The sequence below is a fragment of the Crocuta crocuta genome, unplaced genomic scaffold (assembly GCF_008692635.1).
Source record: "Crocuta crocuta isolate KB4526 unplaced genomic scaffold, BGI_CrCroc_1.0 scaffold216, whole genome shotgun sequence".
NCBI classification, from domain to species: Eukaryota; Metazoa; Chordata; class Mammalia; order Carnivora; family Hyaenidae; genus Crocuta; species Crocuta crocuta.
In genome coordinates this window covers 988002-1010602 of record NW_027531504.1, presented here as the reverse complement: position 1 = coordinate 1010602, position 22601 = coordinate 988002, and the positions used below count along the sequence as shown (strand labels likewise).

Genomic DNA, 22601 nt, shown 5'->3' with positions numbered 1-22601 from the left:
AAGCTTGCCATTTGCAACAACGTAGATGGAACTAGAGTGTATTATGCTAAGGAAAATAAGTCAGAGAAAGACAAATATATGATTTCATTCATGTGGAATTTAAGCAACAAAACAGATGAACATAGGGGAACGGAAGGAAAAATAAGGTAAAAACACAGAGGAAGGCAAACCACAAGAGACTCTTCTATTCAGAAAACAAACTGAGGATTGCTGATGGGGTGCTGGGTGGGAGAATGGGCTAAATGGGCAATGTGCATTAAGGAGGACACTTGTTGGGATGAACACTGGGTGTTCTATGTAAGTGATAAGTCACTAAATTCTACTCCTGAAACCATTATTACATTGTATGATAACTAACTTGGATTTAAATTAAAAAAATTTATAAAAATCTAAAAAATAGCATATGCAAATCCCATCTCTGCCTCCATCTCACTGTGTGTCCTTGAGCTCATTACTCACTGTTGCAAGGCCTCAGATTCTTTATCTCTAAAATGGTGCCCAATGTCTGTATAAAACTTTCACCTCGGTCTCTTCTACAATTCCTTCACCAGTGATAATTTTCTGTAGTTTCTGTTACATCCAGCTGTATGGTGCGATTTGGTTCTAATAAATAATTTTGTTGCAGAACATTTCCCATGGAGCCATCTGTGTTGCTGTTAGCCGATCTCTATTATCAGAGATTATCTTTATGTGGCTGCAGAGAGCCACTTTCTGAGGAAGCTTTAATGGAATTATTTCCCAAGTTACAAGCAAACATTTCAACTGGCATATCCAAGGTAATGGTGATTTGTGGTGTGTTCTCAGTCTCTCATCTTTTGATTCTGTATGTATTGCCAGTGGTTGTCAGAATTCCTTGATCAGAAAATGCTGCTAGGGGGTGATTTCTGTTTGAAGCAGTGATTCCTAAATTGATCTACTAACTGATTGCAGCAGGATTACTCAGGGAGCTTAATAAAAATACAAATTCTAGGTCCTCGCAGGCCGGAGTTCTGATAAGAAGGGCTGAAACTGAAAAAAAGTCTGCATAGTTTTTAAAGCCCTCTAGGTGATTCTGCTTCATGCTCAGGTATATAGAAATACTTGAATACGTTTATTACATAGGGATAACAATCACTAATTGCAACAGGATTGTAAATTTAATCAGTTCCTTTGCCCTTATTTACAGAGATACTTATGGTGTCATAGTTGAAGTAAAAACACGGTTCAGTGGGCAACCTTATCTTCTCCGCCTACTCTGGTCATTACTTGTTCCATGTACTCTTTGAACAAGGTCTTGTTTGGTATCTAATATAAAATAATGTATAGCATAACATGTATCTGACAAGTTTTACATACTTCCTTACTGCTATAAAACTTAGATCTCACTGGCTTTTAATTAGTTTCTTCTGTGTAAACTTTGAAGTTTGAAACATGACTTTTACTTTCTCTAGATTCGGCTTTTGACAATAAGGATCCTAAACCATTTTGAGGTTCGACTTCCAGAACTGATGGAGGTACTTTAACTGTTCAATTTGGATAACTTTTTAAAAGCGTAACTCATTTTTTAATTTCCAAAATGATACTTTTGCAGAAAACTCAAACACTGTTATGAAAATAATCTATCCTAAAAACTGAAATTATTGTTGTAATTCTTACACCTGCCCACACTGAAAATTCACAGGTAATTGGTGAATATTCTTTCAGACCTTTTGTATCCACATGTATAATTTAAACGGCATCAGGGAGGTTTTACCGTATCAATACCTGTAGGCTTTCCTCATTCTTCTGAGTTTAAAAAGATATGACAGTTGAAAATATCTTGTATAACCGTTCTTTGTTGATGGATTCATAGGTGGGTTGTTTGAAGTTTTGCAGCATTTTCAGTAAAATAGTAGTGAATATCCTTATGCTGATATATTTGAACAGGGAAATATTCCCATAATGCACGTTACTATTTCTAGAAGTAGAAATTATAGAAGTTGAATTGGATAGTGGAAGTGTGTATATACATTTTTATTTCAACAAATGTTGCCAATCGATTTAAGTCGTTCTGGAAATGAGTTTCCTATTTTTTCTTGTCATTTCTGTGCTAGACATTATTCTTAAATTAGATTCTAACAAAAAGTAACTCACATGAGGAAAAATGAATCATTTACCAAAAAAAAAAAAATGTTGCTTATTTAAGTTACAACATGATCATATTCCAGTTTTTCTTTTTTTAGAACTTTGGCCACATTTTGTGTTTTTTTTTTGGGAAATCAAAGTACTGACCTGCCTCCTTGGTTTTCTCCATTCACTCAGGATGATGGGCTCTCAGAGCGTCAGTCTGCCTTTGCTATACTGCGCCAGGCAGAACTTGTTCCAGCAACTGTGAGCGATTACAGAGAGAAGCTTCTTCATTTGAGAAAACTAAGACATGATGTGGTACAGGCTGCAGTCCCTGGCGGGCCGTTACAAGAGGTATAGAACTGTGGCCATGGTTTTTAAATCTAATTTATGCTTTTTGATCTGTGTAGCTGGCTTTTGGAAAGAGAAGCATACCAAGTTGTAAAAAAACAAATGTTTTTTATTTAAACTAGATAAATCTCCATTTTCTTAGCTACTTTGAATTAAATGGCTCTGCCAGCCTTTCCCACAGTGGAAATAACTTACTGTCCTCCCTCTGAATACGTGCATAATATGTGAAGTTAGGTGCAACAGGAGTGCTCAGCAGCAAGTTTAAGGCCTGACAGTCTTCTCCAGGTGTGTTCACTGCTGTGGGAAGTCAGGCGTCTAACTTTTGTATTGGGGATTTCTCGGGCATGCCCCTTGAGGATGGATCACAGATCCTTTGGGAGTAAGGCCAGGTGGAGGTGTTCCCTTTAGATCAGAGCAGTTCTGCTCTTTACCTGTCTTATATATTAGTGTCCTGTGTTTTGTTTGGAAAAAGGGCTCTGCTGCTAAAATAGTAATAAACACCTCACCCCCAAATGATATTAAAACTACCATTCTGTACGATGCTTCCCCAGCACGTGGAGATGTGAGTGATGACAGTCATTCTCAAAGGTGACTGAGAAAACTTTAGACCCTCTGAACTGAATGCCTCTAATGGATAGTTTTGAAAACTCAGCCATGTGCTCGTAGAGCTGCAGCTGCCATTCACAGTGTATACCGTCTTGGGCTCTTTGGTATCTGTATTTTACTGCCTGCTGTTCAAGTTTTGTCTTACAAAGTGATGGTAATAGCAGTATCTGTTAGGTGGGAATTTAACTATGAAGTCAGATCTGTTTATTCAAATGCTGTATCCTTGGTGAACATCTGGAGTGAGTTTGAGTACTTTTGCATTAGTGATTCTCCTCTGTTAAATAGTGAGTGACATATTGGGGAGAATTGGAAAATTATTCTCCATCTAATTTTGGATTGGTACCTATAACTTGTTCCTTAAAGCACAAGCTTCTTTCCAACCTCTGATTGTCTAAGTTGGGATATTTATATTTCATGTTCTGTAGTTTATAACCCATTTACTAAACTAGTGTCATAATCGTAGGTGCCGCTTCGTTATTTATTAGGCATGTTATATGTTAACTTCAGTGCCCTCTGGGATCCTGTTATTGAACTCATAAGGTAAGAATGGGTTAAATGGGTGAAGCTGTTATGTATTAACTACTGTGGAGTGGTATTATACTCCTAATAGTTGTGATTTAAATGAATGGGTGTGTATAGTATTTGTAGCTGTCTTAAATCCTTTGTGGGACAAGGTGAAGAAACAATAAACATCAGTTATTCTCTCTAATACCAAGTTTTTCCATAGTTCAAAAGTTATATGTATGTATCTTTGTGCATTGAAATACCTTTGGAGGATTTCCTCTGTTTACTTGGTATGATGTATCTGTATTGTTAATTTTTTTTTTTACCGTGACAAGATATTGTATAATAATTGCAAAATTTTATTTATATATATTGAGTCAGTGAGCCAAGCTTTAATTTAAAAATAATGAGTTTTTAATACTCTAGATGTCTAGTATCCAAAATTCCCTTAGTTCTAAAAAGGACCTTAGTAATCATATAGAAAATACATATGTGGTGCTTCATATGTAGTCTGTCCTTTTTCAGGCCTTTGTCTTCATATGGTCAGATTAGAAATATATCATGTGTGACCTCTCAAAACCATAACCATCAGTTCTTACTTGACAGAAGTAGAATAAACAAATCTCTTTCCAATTTGGAACCAATTTGCCTTTTACTGTCCTTCAGAACCATTGAACCATTCTGAAAACAAGGCCTTCTAACATCAACTTCATAATTTCATTTATTGCACTTAAGGAAAAATCTGATATATGTGTTACTAATAGTCCACTATCAAAAACGTTGACTTCTCAATTGGTACATGCGTTTCATGGTTCTGCATGGCTGGTTAAGCCATCTTCCTGTTGGATACATATTTCTGTCTGAAAACTGATTTATTTTTCATGGATAGTCAGCAGCATATAAAGGTCATGTTTTGTGTAATGGTTATCCACCTTTGCCTAGCAGTCTGTACTTTGCCCAGCACCATCCCTATAGACAGAGGGGCGGTGATGACTAAGAACTAGAGACTGAACTTTGCTAAGAAGCCCTTTAATCTGGGCTGGCAGGCACGGGCCTCACACATGCCCTTGGAATGCTGAAAAGTGGCCCAGGAGAAAGGGAGGCAGAAGTCCAGCCTGTGTCACTGCCTTCTGCTCAGTAGAGCCGTTGGCTGAGACCTGCTTAAGAGTTTCTACTGGCCCCTCATCTGTTTAGGAACACACACACACACACACACACTCAGTCACAACCTGCTGTGGCAGCAAAATGGGTTGGGCTGTGGCATTAGTAAAGATGATATCCAGTCTCCAAATGTAAGAGAAAAAAAAAAGGGTCTTGGCCCTCACCAGTGCCTCTGGTTGGCCACCCCGTGCTGATCAGGAAGGGCCAAACCTGCTCCTTCAAACTTCATAGTCTATGACCACAGAGAGCTAGGCTAGGCCTCCTCATGTTCCCAGCAGGATGCTGGTGAATGTTTACCCCCTCCCTGCAGCCCACCTGGTCAGGTACAGGTGAATGTAAAGTGTTGGGAGCAGGAAAAAAAAATTATATTCTTAGAAAAATAATGACAGAAAAAAACAAAGATTTTGAGACTTTTGTTGCTAAGATTTTATATAAACATGTGATTCGTCTAATTTCTCTTCAGATTCTGAAAGGTATGTTTCATGTATTTATTTACTTTGCCTTTATGTTAATGATATGCATATTTTAATTTGGTGAAGGAAAATCAAAACTAAAAAGAATTTTTTTTAACCTTTTATTTTTGAGAGACAGAGCACAATGAGAGGAGGGGTAGAGAGAGAGGAGACATAGAATCCAAAGCAAGCTCCAGGCTCTGAGCTGTCAGCACATTCTCTGATGTGGGGCTTGAACCCACAGATGCGAGATTATGACCAGAGCCAAAGTCAGACATTTAACTGACTGAACCACCCAGGTGCCCCTGAAAACTAACACTTTAAAATTAGCCGAGTTACTTTCCAGAGTCCTCTACTTTCTTTCACGTGCCATACCTCATACCTGATGCCCCATTCCCATTATAGTGCCTTTAAATATAGTCTTCTTGGGGCGCCTGGGTGGCTCAGTCGGTTAAGCGTCCAACTTCAGCTCAGGTCATGATCTCACAGTTCATGGGTTTGAGCCCCACATCAGTCTCTGTGCTGACAGCTAGCTCAGAGTGTGGAGCCTGCTCCAGATTCGGTATTCATGTCTCTCTCTGACCCTCCCTTGCTCATGCTGTCTCTCTCTCTCTCTCTCTCTCTCTCTCTCTCAGAAATAAATAAAACCTTAAAAAAAATAGTCTTCTTAGGGCACCTGGGTGGTTCAGTCATTTAAGCATTTGACTCTTGATTTTGGCTCAGATCATGATGTCACAGTTTAGTGAGTTTGAGCCCCACATCAGGCTCTACACTAACAGCACAGAGCCTGGTTGAGATTCTCTATCCCTCTCTCTGCTCCTTCCCTGCTTGTGCTGTTTCTGTCTCTCTCGAAATAAATATACTTAAAAAAAAAAAAAAAAGCCTTATAGGGGTCTACTTAGGTTTTAATTAATATTCTCTAGTACTTTCTGACTATAAAACCAATTCCTTCTCAAAAAATTAAAACTGAAAATACCATAAGATTCAATAATTCCACTACTGGGAGCACCTGGGTAGCTCAGTTAAGTGTCCAACTTTTTTTTTTTTTATGTTTATTTTTGAGAGAGAGAGAGAGAATAAGCAGGGGAGTGACAGAGAGACAGGTAGACACAGAAGCTGAAGCAGGCTCCAGGTTCTGAGCTGTCAGCACAGAGCCCGATGCAGGGCTTGAACTCGTGATCCATGAGATCATAACCTGAGCCGAAGTCAACTGCTTAACAAACTGAGCCACCCCAGGTGCCCCAAGTGTCCGACTCTTGATTTTAGCTCAAGTCATGATCTCACGGTTCTTGAGATTGAGCTGCATGTTGGGCTCTGCATTAACAACATGGAGCCTGCTTGGGATTCTCTCTCCCTCTTTCTCTGCCCCTACCTCTCTCTCTTTCAAAATAAATAAATATTTAAAGAGTAATAATCCCACTACTGGATGTTTACCCAAAGACAACATAAACATTAATTCAAAAAGATTGATGTTCATTGCAGCGTTATTTACAATAGCCAAGATATGGAGGCAACCTAAGTGTCCATCAGTAGGTGAGTGGATGAGGAAAATGTAGTATATGTACACAGTGGAATATTACACAGCCATAAAAAGGATGAGATCGTGCCATTTGAGACAACATGGGTGGACCTAGAGGGTATTATGCTAAGTGAAATCAGTCAGACTGAGAAAAACAAATATATGATTCCACTTATAAGTGGAATCTTTTAAAAATGAATAAACAAACAAAAAGCAGAATCAGACCTACAGTACAAAGAAAAAACTGGTGGGGGGATGGATGGGCAACATGGGTGAAGGGGAATGAGAGATACAGGTTTCCAGTTATGGAATCAATAAGTTACGTGAATGAAAGGCAGAGCTTAAGGAATACAGTCAATGGTAATAACGATGTAATGGGGCAGGTGGTAGCTACACTTAGGAGCACAGCACAGTGTATAAACTTGTTAAATCACTAAGTTACACACCTGAAACTAATGTAACATTGTGTGTCAACTACATTGGAATTAATAAAAATTCCTGCTCAGTGCAGACATTTTGAAAAACATAAAAAAGGTACAAAAGCTGTTTAAGCCCTATATTCAAGGATAACCTAATTAAATTTTAGTTATAGCCTTTCCCTTTTTTTCTTTCTATGAGAGAGCTTTAAAAGAAGATTATTACCATATATCTTATTTTATGATCTTTTCTCTTAGTTCTCATGCACAGGAAATGGACAATAAGCAATTTTGGAAAGTCTACTATGAACATCTAGAGAAAGCAGCTTTTCATGCTGGTATGTAATGGGAAGGGAAGGGGAGGCTAGGGAAAAAGGTTGTTAGCTATTTAACTTCTTACTGCTTAATTGTGTATGATTGGGGAAACAAATGAATAGTGTACTATCTTGGTAACCTTTGGATATATTTTATTGTTCCCTCATGTTACTAAAAAATACCCTCACAAGAGGAAACCCATAGGACAAATGTTAACACTTTTCTAGTGGTTCTGATGGCTTTTTTTCTTGCAGAGAAAGAACTGCAGAATGATGCAAGAGATGAGAAGTCCATTGGAGATGAAAGTTGGAAGCAGCCTCAGGAAGGAGATGTTGGAGCCCTTTATCATGAGCAGTTAGAGTCGAAAACTGACTGTCAGGAAAGACTGGACCACACCAACTTTCGATTTTTGCTCTGGCGAGCTCTGGCAAAATTCCCCGAGAGGGTAGAGCCACGGTCCAGGGAGCTTTCCCCACTTTTCTTGAGATTTATCAAGTAAGTATTCCTTTTGAGAAATATGTTCCCAGTAGAGTATGAGGAAGAGAAGATGCAAAGTCTTAAACTCCCAAGTAGGCTGAGTTTTTTTTAATATGTCCATCACTTTTTCAAACCATTGGCTCATCAGTGAAGCACTGGCTCAGATAACAGCTCGTTTTTTTGCCACTTAATTTTACATAAGTCAAAAATTAACCAGCCCACAAAATGTAGTAATAAAAATTCCAGGGCAAAAAAAAAAAAAAGCTAAAAGGATACCTGGGTGACTCAGTCGGTTAAGCGTCCAACTTTGGCTCAGGTCACAATGTCACGGTTCGTTGGTTCAAGGCCCGCATCAGGCTCTGTGCTGACAGCTCAGAGCCTGGAGCCTGCTTAGAATTCTGTGTCTCCCTCTCTCTGCCCCTCCCCTCTTCCCGCTGTGTCTCTTTCTGTCTCTGACTCTCAAAAATAAACATCAAAAAGGTTTTTTTAAATTATAAAATATAAAAATAACAATTCCAGGTTACAAAATAAGAAAGGCTCATTGAATTAGATCAACGTACAAAAGCCTTGTTATTTTTTGCCTTGTTTGTTGTTTCATTGCCTGCCTGGGGCTTTAATGTGTTTTCCAGTAACCCAAGCCCAGACACTGTGTTGTTAGCCTCTTTATGTTTCCCAGGATGCAGAGGGGGAATGTTCTCTCAAAGAATAACAACTTTCTGGAGCATTGTTTTATTTTGAGTTGATAGGCTGTGTGCAAGTCGGATTACTTTAAAACTCTAAAGATGAGGGATATGATGTACAGAACAGGACTAATCATTAAGTAAAGAGTATGTTTTCTAGTAGTCTTTCATTATATGGGAAAGTGCCATAGGTATAGCTTAACAGGCTACAAACCACTGCATGCTTGGCTTGTTCAGGTAACATCAAGAAAGTCTGAGTGGATATAGCAGTGATCCTGGGAGAAAGTAGTTCGAGACAAGGCCAAAAACTTAACAGGAGACCAAATTGTGTAGGGCTTATAAGTGACAGTAAAGGACTTGTTTTTTTCTGTTAGTGAAATGGAGAGCCATCAGAAGGTTTAAACAGAGGGGTGACATGACTTAAGTTTTCTTAGGGATTTTTCTAGGTGTCATGTAGAGAATAGACTGTGTTGGTCAGAGCAGAGAGGCCAGATTCAGAGATTATAAAAGTCCAGGCAAGAAATGTTGGTGACTTGACCAAGGTTGTAGTAGTACAGCTGATGAGGGGTGGTTGAATTCTGCATATTCTAGGAAGGATTTCAGTTCAGTAAAATACATTTTTGGAGGATTACACCTAAAACAGCCTGTGCAGTTTGGTCAGCCAGTAGCAGGTCAGATGTAGAGGTGTTTTGGGAGGGAGGAGGGGAATGTTGGTATAGGAAGGTGAAAAGGGAGGAATTGGGGGTGTCCCTAAGGTTTTGAGCTGAACAACTGGAAGGAGAGAGTCACCATTTACTGAGATTGGGAGGAATGCATGGGTTTGCATGTTTGTGGGGAAGATTAGGAGTTCATCTTTCTATGTGTTGTTAAGTTTGGGATACTGAATAGCCATCTCAGTGGGGATGTTGAATAGGCAATTGAATTTGGAGTTTAAAGTTGGAGGGAAAGGTTTGGCCTAAAGATTATAAATTTGAGAGTCATCAGTAGGCACGTGATTTTTAAGTCATGAGACCACAAATGAGGCTACAACTATGGTGTAAACATAGAAAGAGACTTCCAAGGACTGACAACCGAGATTTAGAGGTTGGTAGATAAGGAACCAGCAAAGGAAGCCAGGAAAGGGTGACAGAAGAACCAAGACCATGTAGCATCCCAGGTGCCACATAAAGAAAGCATTTTGAAGAAGGAATAATTAGTTGGATCTGACATATCTGAGCCATCAGTCAGATGAAGCATAAGACTTGACCCTTGGCTTTCGAAGCGATCTTAACAAGAGTTGTTTTGGTTAACCTGGTAGGGATGAAAGCCTGGTTAAAAGCTTAAAAGGAAACAGATGAAAAATGAAAACAGCAAGTGTGGATAGTTTTTGTAAAAAAGAAGTATTTGGGTGGAGGGAGATGTGGGAGCCGAGAGAGCTGCTGTTAGTAGGTTGTTGTTTAAGATTTAAACAGCCGACCTCTGTAATTCTGGTGTTGTGAATGATCCAGCAGGGAGGGAAAATTTGTGATATGATAGAGGGAATAAAATTGCTAAAGTCAAGTCTTTGAATAGTTAAGGTAGGATCCAGTGCAGAAGTAGAAAAGTTTACATGAATAATTCATTCTGGCAAAGGTTAGAAACAAAGGCTCAGGCAGGTCAGTAGGTACCATGGTGGAAAAGTAATGATTTTTTTCACCTAATTCTTCAGTCTGCAATAAATTTTAGGCATGGAAATGATATTTAGCTTCTCTGCTTTGTTTTGAAGATCATATAAAATAATGTTTATCAGTTGTTTTATGCATTGCAAAGAGCTATATATATGCAAGCTAGTAATGATGGTGGTAATAGGAAATAAATTTCCTACCATGTTGATTTTCCAAATTTTTCCCTAAAGAAAGAAAGAGAATACTAATAGATTCCTGGGGATAGAGAGAGGAGCCTTTAACAAGACGTTATTTGTCAGTTTAAGAAAACAGTATTTTTTTTTTTTGATATTTTTTATTTATTTCTAGGAGAGAGAGAGAGAGACAGCGTGAGCAGGGGAGGGTCAGAGAGAGAGGGAGACACAGACTCCGAAATAGGCTCCAGGCTCTGAGCTGGCAGTCAGCACAGAGCCCGACGCGGGGCTTGAACCCACGAACCGCGAGATCGTGACCTAAGCGAAAGTCGGATGCTTAACCGACTAAGCCACCCAGGCGCCCCGAAAACAGTATTTTTTAAAAGATACATAATTTTAAAAAATATTTAACGTTAGTTGGCAATGATTACCTATGGGAAATACTTTTATCAATGATCCAGACTACTGGAAAACTCAAATGTCACCTTTCATTTTGACTTTGAAATATTTTATGGGCTCTTTATTTATTTTTTACCGGAAATTTACATTTCTAAATATGTTTCAAACAATTCAGTGTTAGAACTAATTTGTGAATTCCTTGTAAACATTCTTTGAGAAGAACCAAACCAGGGGCAGGAATGACTAACAATGATAACGGCACCTTGATAGTAGGTGACATCCAAGGGTATGTGCTCTGTACTAGAAGCATGCTTGTGAGTGCTCTTTGTGAGTGATCTTACTTAACAAACACTAGTGAACATGCCGTGCTTGGAGATAAAGTTTAAGAGTATGTGCTATATGGTTAACTGAGTGTTGGGAACATAACAGGGGTGCTGTTCAGTAGATGATGGTCTGGGTTGTAACTGACACAGCAACTTTGTTCATTTTATTTATTCGTCCATTTGGTACGTATTAAGTGCTAGGCCCTCCTGGGTGAAAATACAGAGTTCAATCTAGTATAGCGTCCCAGCTCTCCAGGGCTAGTTTTGTGTATTAACCTGGAGTTTAGCATGCATTAACCTGGAGTGTCTTCCAGGTATGTTGGTAGGGTGCTACCCTCACATTATTTTATTAGTGTATTTTTGAGTGCAGATTTTTAAAGTCTGTCTGATCAATTTCCTTACGTCCATAGCCCAGTGCCATCCACTGACAACAGAGGACAGAAGCATAATTGTTGGATGATGGAATTAAAATGACACAAAACCAATGCACTCTGTGACAGCTTTCAGGATAATATTAGTTACTTCAAACAGCAGACCGAAATTAAAGGGATGTGATCTAATAAAAACAAACTTGAATAGCAGCAGCTGTACAAGCTTAGAGAGGCAAAACACAAAGACTTAATGGATTTTCATTGCCTAGACATGCAGTAGTTTGAGTCTGTGCCCCCAAAAGCAACGGAGTTGACAGTCCATCTTAGTAGACCATGTCCAGAGGACTGAATTTTGTGGTGGCACTGTATTTACAAAAAAGGACATTGCAAAGTACAGTGGATCTGGGGAAAAGTGACTGGCATGGTCTTAATGTTATGCTCTCATTATTTAATAGAATCTACACCGATGCCCACCTCTCCCAGTTACGGTTCCAAGACAAGGAGACTGATTTGAGCTCAGGCCAAAGGAGACTTCAAATATTTTAACTGTGTAACAGTGGTGTTTTAAAAATGTAACTAAAATTAGTGGTGGGTTTGCCCAGTTGGGGACTTAAGAGGGGCTGAATAAGAAAGAATAACATGAGGAGGTTTGGCGAAGGTGGTCCTGGTGACTCTGAACCATGGACGTACATACATCTCAGCTTATCTCTTTCCACTGTAGCAACGAGTATTACCCAGCAGACCTGCAGGTTGCTCCCACTCAGGATCTGCGCCGGAAAGGCAGAGGGGTGGCCGCGGAGGAGATTGAAGAGGAGCCCCCTACTGGAGATGATGAGCTGGAGGAAGAGGCAGTGCCCGTGGATGAACCCTCACAGAAGAAAAAGACTAGAAGAGCTGCAGCAAAGTAAGTTCATCATTCCTGAAGATCACAGATCTGGGAGAAATGGGAAGAGGCCTGTGATGGCCTAAGTGTGACATAGCCTTGGGTAAGATGAACCACTCAGATAATTACTCAGGGAAGGGTTGCATCTCCTTGGGATTTTCTTTTGTGGCCCAAAGACACTCACCAGTCCTCCGAGTTTTTTGGTTGCTTTTTATTACTTATTTTGCCTCCAACTTTAGAGTTGTTGGGATTTTGGGAGTTATCTAATCATAAGTGCTTTTTATAGACAAGAGCCTTGGTCCTGCAGTGGTTGAATGCTCTTTGATCTTTGCCCTTCACTCTCATGGCACAAGGGTGTTATTTTGTGTGCTAGGGGAACTTGTAATAGAACATCTCTTATAAATAAACACGTCAGCACTTTTGCTTTGCCTTTTGACTTGTCTCCTGGTTGCTTCCCCCATCCCTCCCCCTTACATTGTCTTTCCCGTCATCTGGGGTGTTCACTTACCTAAACTGTTAAACCTCAGAAAAAGTAGAAGTGATCAGGCTTTCAGAAGTTCCTGCAGCTTCCTTAAAGACTGCGTTGGGGCTGCAAGGATCCAGTGTATTGGTGCTGCCGTGTTATTTCAGCACGTTAGTTGTCAAACGGATCTCCCTATTTGTTGAGTCTTTCCATGAGGCGGTTACTGGTTCATCCGTTCATCAGCTGTTCTGAGTGCGCTTTGCTAAGTATTGGGCTTCAAAGATGAAGGGTACTTAGCCTCTGCTACAAAGGAAGTGCAGTCTAATGCCTGGTCAAATTTTTTTATAGAAGTATTTTTAAAGGAGTTCTAGGACAGGACAAATCCAACAACAACAACAAAACAACGAGTTCTAGGAGCTTAGTGAAAAATGACTTAATTCTACCACAAAGACAAGACTGTTAGAACGAGAGGATGCCACTGAAGCTGAAAGATGAAAGAAAGCCTGCCAGGCAGCTAGGGCAGGGGAGGGCTCGGCAGCTAATGGGAATAGTGTGAGAGTGCCTGGGTGGCTCAGTCAGTTAAGTGTCTGACTCTTGATTTCCACTCATGTCATGATCTCACCTGAGTTAGTGAGTTTGAGCCCTGCATCTGGCTCTTTGCAGACAGCCCAGAGCCTGCTTGGGATTCTGTCTCTCTCTCTCTGTCTTCTCTCTCTCCACCCCCTCCGCCCCCACTCACCTTCTCTCTCTCTGTCTGTCTCTCTCAAGATGAAAGGAAGGAAGGAAAGAAAGAAAAAGAAAGAAAGGACAGAACGGAAGAAAGAAAAGGAAGGAAGGAAAGAAGAAAGAAAGAAATAGCGTGTAAAGCATAGGGGCAAGAAAGAGCATGGCCACACTTCCTGAAACTAATTCCTTCTGTTTCTACCTTCTCATAACTGAGCATTTTGTCCCCTACTACTTCCTCCAAGACCAAGATTACTGTCTTCTTCTTCGAATCCTCAGCACACAGCTAGCAAAAGCTTAGTCCTTCTATTTCTTTGTTGAATAAATGAATAAGCTACTTGTCCAGTCGTACCTCTTCCTTTCTCACTCCTGGACCTTTGCTGTGTCCTCCCTTCTCTCTGCTGTGCCCTCACCTCATGCCTGCCAACTGAAATTCTTCTTATGCTTCCAGAAACTGTACCTGTGCTGCTGCTTCACGGAAGCTTGTCCTGTCTTTTATTTTTTTTATTTTTTTTTTAAATGTTTTATTTATTTCTAGGAGAGAGAGAGAGAGAGACAGTGTGAACAGGGGAGAGTCAGAGAGAGAGGGAGACACAGACTGAAACAGGCTCCAGGCTCTGAGCTGGCAGTCAGCACAGAGCCCGACGCGGGGCTCGAACCCACGAACCGCGAGATCATGACCTAAGCGAAAGTTGGATGCTTAACCGACTAAGCCACCCAGGCGCCCCAATTTTTTTTTTTTAAATGTTTTATTTAGCTTGTCCTGTCTTTTAAACTGAAAGTTCTCTTAACTCAGCTTCAGACTTTCAGAATAGGCATTTCATGCCTCTGTAATGGTGCTTCTCCTTGCCTTGGATATTAGTGAATTTTTTATAGATCTGCTGTGTAAATCAGAAAGTCCTTAAAGATAAGGTCCATGTCTTAATTTTTCTGCCTCTTGTAACCAAACTTAGAATACTGCTAAAATATACCAGTGAAAATGTGAAGAGGGATGCCTGGGTGGCTGAGTCAGTTAAGCGTCCAACTCCCAATCTCAGTTCAAGTCTTGATCTCAGTGTTGTGAGTTCAAGCCCTGCACTGGGGTCCACGCCGGGTATGGAGCCTACATAAAAAAGAAAGAAAAAAAGAAAATATGAGTAAATTGGTACTCAAGTATTTATTTATTCAAGTATTATTATTCAAGTATATATTAAGAACATATAAATTAGTTCCTGTTTTCTTTGGTTCTTTATGGCCACATGGCGCATAAAAAAATAATACATGTTGGTGGGAAGGAGTGGATATTTTCAAAGAAAATTTTAAAAGTTTATCTGTAAAACTGCAAGGGCTCAGTGATAAGTTTATAGGGACATTGTATCAGTCAGAGCTCTGTAGAGAAGCAGACAAATAGGTTGAATGTGTGTGTGTGTGTGTGTGTGTGTGTGTGTGTGTAAAGATTTATTTTAACAAATTGGCTCATGTGATTAGGGGACCCAGTAGGTCCAGAATTTGTAGGGCAAGACAGCAGGCTAGAAACGTAGGCACAATTTGGTGCTGTAGTCTTCATCACAAAATTCATAGACTGGGATTTCTTTGTCATGGTCTTGTGGCAGAATTCCTTCTCTGGGAAATACCTATTTTTGCCCTTAAGTTCTCATTGAATGAATGAGTCCAATCCACATTATTGAGTGTAATCTCCTTTATTTAAAGCCAACCAATTTTGTCAACATCTACAAAATACTTTAATTGCAACACCTAGATTAGAGTAGTCTTTCATTACATAACTGACCACTGTAATTTAGACGGGCTGACACGTAAGACTAACCATCACAAATAGGTAAGCAAAATGTAAGCACAAGTGCTGCCTGTACCCCCGTTTCTCCATAATATGTAAAGAGGTCATAACTTGCAGATTATTTTCTCTGTATTAACCAGTAGGACTTTTACAGTTGTGCAGTCTTTTGCCTGGGAGCAAAGGAGTGCATTGTTTACTAAATGGTTAGGAGCAGAGTCCCCACAAGTTGTGTCCTTTGGTTTAATCCTTGCAGAAAATCTGGGAGGTGGTGTCTTTGTCATGATGAGGAAACTGAGACTCAAATGTTCAGTCATATGTGGCTTGGTTTCTATCTCCCTTTACTTCTCCCTGCTTTTAGTCTTGAAATAGGCAAATACAACCTATTCAAATTATAAAGTTTGTTCATGCAGGGTTTTTTTAAAGCCCTAATACAAACTTATAAATTATATAAAGAGAGAAAACAGTTTGTTTCCCAAGTACTATTTTAAAGCCTCATGAAGCCAATGGTGGATTAGGAAGTTGAGTGAATAACTGAAGCTCTCTTCTCAGCCTCTTTTAGTGGATGTAGTGGATGATATAGGTGGCTTGGAGGTATTCCCATCTCCAAATTTAACATTTGACCACAGAATATTGTTCTTTCTTATTCCTTCTCGGTAATCAGGAGCCATGGTTACACAAACATGGACCTCTGTTTCCTGACATCAGTGTTTATGTTATATGAAAGTGAGGAAGAATATATTTCACCACCTTCCTGTCTGCTGCATCGAAACTAGACAAGGAATCATTCCAGAAATTACCTGTGTTTAACTTTGCAATGTATTGCTGTTTGATTACTTCCCATGTTTGATTAATTTAAGCCATTCTAAGCACACCCTGAATGATTTTCTGGGGTAGAGAGCCTGGATTTCAAAGGAAGGCCTGCCTGAGATTGAGAATTTCTGTGGAATAATTTCCTAAATGCAAATAATTAAAACGTGTTTGTGAGTTAACAGTGAAATTGGTGGGCACTGTCGTCTTAAGAAAATCTCTGTTCTTTAATTCTGTGTTGCCTGTGGTTTTTGTTTTTTTGTGTTTTTAGGCAGTTAATTGCTCATTTGCAAGTTTTCTCAAAGTTTTCAAATCCACGAGCCTTATATCTAGAATCCAGATTATATGAGCTGTATCTTCAAGTAAGTAAAATAGATTCTTGCTGCTATAATTCCTTGAGAACTTTTCTCTTGCCATTTACTTTATCAAAATAACTTTTAGGTTTTTAATAATTGTTAATGAATAGGGCCCATGTCTGCCTTCCCAATACAGTGTTTTAAAAATTTATAATTATTTTCTGTATCTTGAGAAGCAGTTTTAGACAGTACTGATTTTGTTGATTTTACAGGCTTCTTGGGTAACACTCATCGACTGTATTAACAATGGGGGTTATGCCAAAAGAAGCTAGCTATTTTTCCCTCTATGTAAGTTAGTCCTATGGAGTGCTGGGGTTTCAGGCTCTGTTAGAGTGAGTGAAAGCTGTTAGTTGGGATAAGAATCTGTTGAAGTCACAATATGATCTCCAGTTACAGAAAATTTAATGAAATTTAAATGTTGGAAGCCGAGTAAGCATTGGTTGTCATTCTAAGCTATCTGAGGAAACAAAATTTCCTTTTTTCATTTGGATGAAAATGAAAGTTCCCTTTAGGGGGAACTTATATGATTTCAGCAGAATTTATCTTCGTTCTGCCCATATTTCAGATATAACTTGTTATAAAGCCAGGGCTCAAACTCTCAGATGTCCACAGGGAGTAAGGTTCTTAACTGACTGACCTGACTTGGCCTGTGTGCCAGGTCGTCTTTCCTGGCATCTTACTGACCGCCATTACTCTCACAGCATTGTAGGAGCTTTTCCTCCTCATGCGACCAGCCCAGCTGGTATAGACCCAAATTTATGTAGTGATCTGGCCTTGACCAAAAAACTGACAGGCCCGAGGGCTTGGCATGTTGGATTCAGGGGTCAGGGTTTTGTTTCCACTTTGCTCATTGCGTGTATCTATTCACCCTCCTTTACCTCCAGGAAAAGGTAAGGCTGTTGTCAGAAATCAGCTCTTACCCATATCTGAAAACTTAGATTCTAAGAAATCTACTTTAGCAGATTGACATAAGTAAATTACTATCCCATGGTATGTATATATGTGACTTCATTAATTTCTCCTATAAAATATCATTCTTAGCTCTTGCTACATCAGGATCAAATGGTGCAGAAAATAACCCTGGATTGTATAATGACGTATAAGCATCCACATGTCCTCCCTTACAAGTAAGTTATTTGAAGCTAAAGAAATGCTGTTTCTTTGGCTGATCTGTATCTTTCTACCTGAGAGCCTCTTCTAAAATAATTTTCTGAAGGCCTAGGAAATTTCCCTCTTCTCTGCCATAATCATAATGCTATCTTCAGGTAATAAATGAAAACTGAAAGTATATTTGTGTGTTAAGAGTGATTCTTCATAGTAAGAAGGTAGGAAGGAGAATATTAATTGATAAGTATGTGTTGAGAAGGTTCTATCATTTCTTGTTGCTTGAGTAATGTCAGAATCTTGGTGATTACCTAGGGAATCACAATGATCACTCTTTGTAAGAACTGAGGAAAGCTTTTGTATGAATCTCTTTTAAACAGCTGAATTATTGACTAAGTCTTGCTTCATTATAATCACTTTGACCTTTTAAAGTTTGAAAACCTGTCATTTTGTGAAAATTTTCCTTTATGGATATCAACCACAATATAAGTATTCTTAATACCTATTTCAGTTATTCAGATGACTGTACTGTATTGCATTTTTTAAAAGTACCATTGATTATTAAGTAGTGATTTATGCTATATTCTATTTTTAAAGGGAAAACTTACAGAGATTGCTTGAAGACAGAAGCTTTAAGGAAGAGATAGTGCATTTTAGCATTTCTGAAGATAATGCAGTAGTGAAAACAGCCCACCGAGCAGATCTGTTTCCCATTCTGATGAGGTATTTACACTATCTAAAACTGATTTTTTTAAGTTGATCACAAAAACACTTGTGAATAGAGTATTATGATTCTTTCATTTATAATTATATGATTATGTATTATGATTCTTTCAGTTATAATTCTTTCAATTATAATGGAATATTTCACTTTACATTTTATTTTGATTTTTTTAAATTGGACCTTTTGGGGAAATCACATGGTTATAGAGACTTGTTTTAAAATAATTTGTCCCTGGGGCACCAGAGTGGCTCATTTGGTTAAGAGTCCCAATTCTTGGTCTCGGTCTCACAGTTTGTGAGTTCAAGCCCCGCGATAGGCTCAAACAGTGGCAGTGTGCAGCCTGCTTGGGATTCCCTCTCTCTCTCTTTGTCTCTCCCCTGCTTGCATTCTCTCTCAAAATAAATAAGTAAACTTTAAGATAAGATATAAATTTTGTCCGTAATTTAAAGAAAGATCTTGCCATGGAGGTATTTTAATAATAATGTTAAAATTAAATCCAGTATTCGTCTAAATTTTATTGAGAAATAATAAAAATAATTCATTTATTTATTCTGTAACTTATTATGACTTATAAAAGCTATAGATTTTGGTGTTGATAATATAACCATACCTTTGTTATATTTGTTTTAATAATTTTCATTGGATTTTCTTGGTTGAAAAATCATTAACAATCATCAAATTATTAGTCTCCTGTTTAAAAAAAAACCCTTTGAGGTTCTGTTTTACTGGAAATAAAGTAGAAGGTCCTCATTCCTCCTTCAAGGGCCTGGTATGACCTCGCTGCACCCTGCCTGTCCAAGCACACCATTTCTGTTTACCGCTCGGCTCAGAGCCCACTTCCAGGTTGGACCTGCTCATCTCTGTGCTCACAACACAGGACCAGAGCTTTTCTTCTTCACTCAGTCTCCTCTCAGACGTCATGTTGTCAGAACACCTTCCTTGACCACTTTGTGTAAAATCGCACCTTCCCCTAATCACCCTTTAGTCCCTTACCTCGCTTTATTTTTCCTCACGATTGTCTGACATAGCCTTTCTTATCATTTGTCTCCCCTGACAGAAGGTACTCCATGGCCTGGAGTAAATGTCAGTCAAATGAATTTGGTGTTCCTTTATAGTAAAAAAAAAAAAAAAAAAAATCATTTTTTCTGTTTTTTTAATTTACATACCTTACCCACACACCATAGAAGAATGAGCTGTGGTGGTAGTGGTTGTGGTTATCCTGGCCTTGCTGCTAGATTTAACAGTAATGCTTCTAGAGCAGCCCTTCTTGAAGTGTGGTCTGCCCCTGGGCAGAGGCTGTCGCTGAGATGCCTTCAGGAGGTCCATGAGGTTAAGACTTTTTTCATAGTACTACTAAGACATTACTTTTTCCCAGTGTGCCAACATTTGTGCTGATGAGGCAGGAGCAGCAGCAGGTAAAACTCCTAGTGCCCTGCCACTAATCAGGACAGTGGCTCCAAACTGTACAAGGCATGCTTCATTACCACACACCTGGCATTTTTAAAAAAATGCTGGTTTCATTTAATGTCCTTGGTGAATCTTAAGCCTTGAATACTTGTCTTTTTATTGTTTTATATGACAAAGTGGGAAGTGTGCATAAAGCACTTATGCTGAATACTGGTTGTCTCATCGAATGCCCTATTTTCCAAATAACCGATGTGTGTTACAGAATCATTTGTGGGTAAAGATCCATTCAAAGCGCAATATGATAGATGGAGATTAATATAACAGATCACAAAGTTTATGAATGTGATTTCAGATTGCGCATTACAACTAGCCTTTAAGAAACCACCCCTCGATGAAGTTCGGTGTAGTATCAAAAGTGCAATATCCACAGTTATCACAGAAGACTTATCTGAAAGTTTACAAAATATATTTCCTTTCCCCACCTGCATATCTGTTTAAAGGCTAGATTTTCTTCAACTGTAATACATTACAATTGATTGAATGCAGAAGCTGATAGGAAAACCCAGTTGTCACCTAATAAGCAAGACAATAAAGAAATGTGAATAGAAAAAGTAAAAAACATGCCTCTAGCCTCACTAAATTTTGGTAGGGAGAGGTTTGGAAAATAAAATTATTTTTCATTAAAAAATGTTATTTATGGTAACTTATTTTACTATGATGATAAAACTCATATACACGAAAGCTCTTTGGAGACCTCAAAAATATTTAAGAGTATAAAGCACCCCAATCTTGTAAGTTTACTAGTGATTCTATCTTGCATCCTAGGATAATCCGTATTTAGCTTTAATATTGTTTTAATCCAGCACTAGATACTGTATTTAGAGGTGAGTATTATGAGGCACCTGAGTGGCTCAGCCGGTTAAGTGTCCAACTTCTGTTCAGGTCATGATCTCACAACTCATGAGTTCAAGCTCCACATTAGGCTCTGTGCTGACAGCTCAGAGCCTGGAGCCTGCTTCGGATTCTGTGTCTCCCATTCTCTCTGTCCCTCCCTACTCACGCATGTACGTGTGCGCATGTGCTTGGTCTCTCTCTCTCACTCTCTCTCTCTCTCTCTCAAAAATAAACATTTAAAAAATTTAAAAAGAAATGAGTTTTATGTTTATAAGCAAGAGTGGTATATAATTTTATTTTTATTCTTAACCCAACTCAATATCATAGTTATACCACCTTCATAAATGGAAAAGCACTCTTCTTTCTCTCAGCTCTAAAACTTTATAGCATGGGAATTATTTCCCCTTGAAAGTTTAAAAAATTCATCTGAAAACTATATGGGTTCCATGTTACTCACGATTACTGTTCTATTCAGGTTTTCTTCTTAAGTTCCTTTCACTTACTTATGTGTTTTGGTTTTTTCTTTCCCAGAAAATTCCCCATCTACTTGAAATCTTGCCAGTTTCCTTATTGTACTTAGAGCTGTATTCACGTATTTCCTTTTAATCTATATACTCTTGTTTTTATTTTTCCTTGATTAGACTTACCTTCGGCTTGCCTGTTTTACTGCTTTTTTTCCTCCTACAAAGAACCACCTTGTAACCTCTTATCTTTATTATTTCCTTCTTCCTGCTTCCCTCAGCCTTGATTTTTGTTGTTGTTTTCCTAAATTTTGTATGTTAAATAACAAGTTTCTGTTTTCATCCTTCCTTGTTTATAATATATCCTTTTAAGACCGTTGATTTGCTATTCTCGGCTTTTCGGAAAACAAAATGACTAGTATTATGTTTCAGGATTAATGTGCAAACAAAATAATATTCTTTGAATTAACTTTTTAGAATTTTGTATGGCCGAATGAAGAATAAGACTGGGAGTAAAACTCAGGGGAAATCGGCTTCAGGCACCCGCATGTCCATTGTTCTGAGGTTCCTCGCTGGGACCCAGCCGGAGGAGATCCAGACCTTCTTGGACCTGCTGTTTGAACCCGTGAAGCACTTCAAGAACGGTAGCTCTCCACTCTCTGCTACTCTGAATGTGTGTTGTCTGCTGTAGATTTCTGCTGTCTCAGGCTAAGTTTCTGTGCTCTTGGACACCTTTCTCAAGGGAGTGTTCCTCCCAATCTCAGTGGTGGACTTTTGACTGAAGTGTAATTCATTTGAAATGTCGATTTAATTGGGCAGAGGGTCATCAGCATCCGTGTGTCAGTAAGCCCCTGATTAGAAAATGCCCAGGCAGGGCAGCCTGGCTGGTGCAGTCAGTGACTCTTTGCAGGGTTGTAAGTTCAAGCCCCACGTTGGGTGTAGAGGTTACTTAGAAAAAATAAAATCTTGGGGCACCTGGGTGGCTTAGTCGGTTAAGCATCCGACTTTCGCTTAGGTCATGATCTCGCGGTTCGTGGGTTTGAGCCCCGCGTCGGGCGCTGTGCTGACTGCCAGCTCAGAGCCTGGAGCCTGTTTCAGAGTCTGTGACTCCCTCTCTCTCTCTGACCCTCCCCTGCTCACGCTGTCTCTCTCTCTCTCCTAGAAATAAATGAAACATTTAAAAAAAAGAAAAAAGAAAATCTTTAAATAAAAAAAAAGGAAAGAGAAAAATGTGTATTTTTGTTGTGCATTTAAGCCATTTGAAAAATGGTACTTACCCATATACAATGAATACGTTTCTCCTTAGAGACTTAGAGCATGCTGATAAATTAATTTAATTGTCTTGGTATTTAGTCATTCACTAAGTCATTCATCTATTGAGGAATGATTAATTGAATGCCTTCTGTACCCTGAACACTTCAGTAATCTCTACTCAACCTCACCATCTGAGTAAAGTGGATATAATAAGAATATAAAAATTGGTTGAAATGCTCTGTGGTCTGTTCTCTGGTATGCATTGTTACTAATTAA

At 39.0% G+C, this 22601-nt stretch overlaps 1 protein-coding gene across 2 annotated transcripts in view; it reads left to right on the top strand.

Annotated features, from left to right (window-relative positions):
* Nucleotides 1-22601, top strand: part of UTP20 (UTP20 small subunit processome component) — a 105295-nt gene that overhangs the window by 32176 nt on the left and 50518 nt on the right. For both annotated transcript variants that reach the window (XM_077772282.1, XM_077772281.1), the window contains exons 16-26: nucleotides 626-776; nucleotides 1431-1493; nucleotides 2281-2439; nucleotides 3506-3582; nucleotides 7353-7432; nucleotides 7664-7904; nucleotides 12197-12379; nucleotides 16397-16487; nucleotides 17523-17608; nucleotides 18183-18308; nucleotides 21549-21715. In XM_077772282.1, the coding sequence (XP_077628408.1) occupies nucleotides 626-776; nucleotides 1431-1493; nucleotides 2281-2439; nucleotides 3506-3582; nucleotides 7353-7432; nucleotides 7664-7904; nucleotides 12197-12379; nucleotides 16397-16487; nucleotides 17523-17608; nucleotides 18183-18308; nucleotides 21549-21715 (1424 nt within the window). The remainder of the gene's footprint in view (nucleotides 1-625; nucleotides 777-1430; nucleotides 1494-2280; nucleotides 2440-3505; nucleotides 3583-7352; nucleotides 7433-7663; nucleotides 7905-12196; nucleotides 12380-16396; nucleotides 16488-17522; nucleotides 17609-18182; nucleotides 18309-21548; nucleotides 21716-22601) is intronic.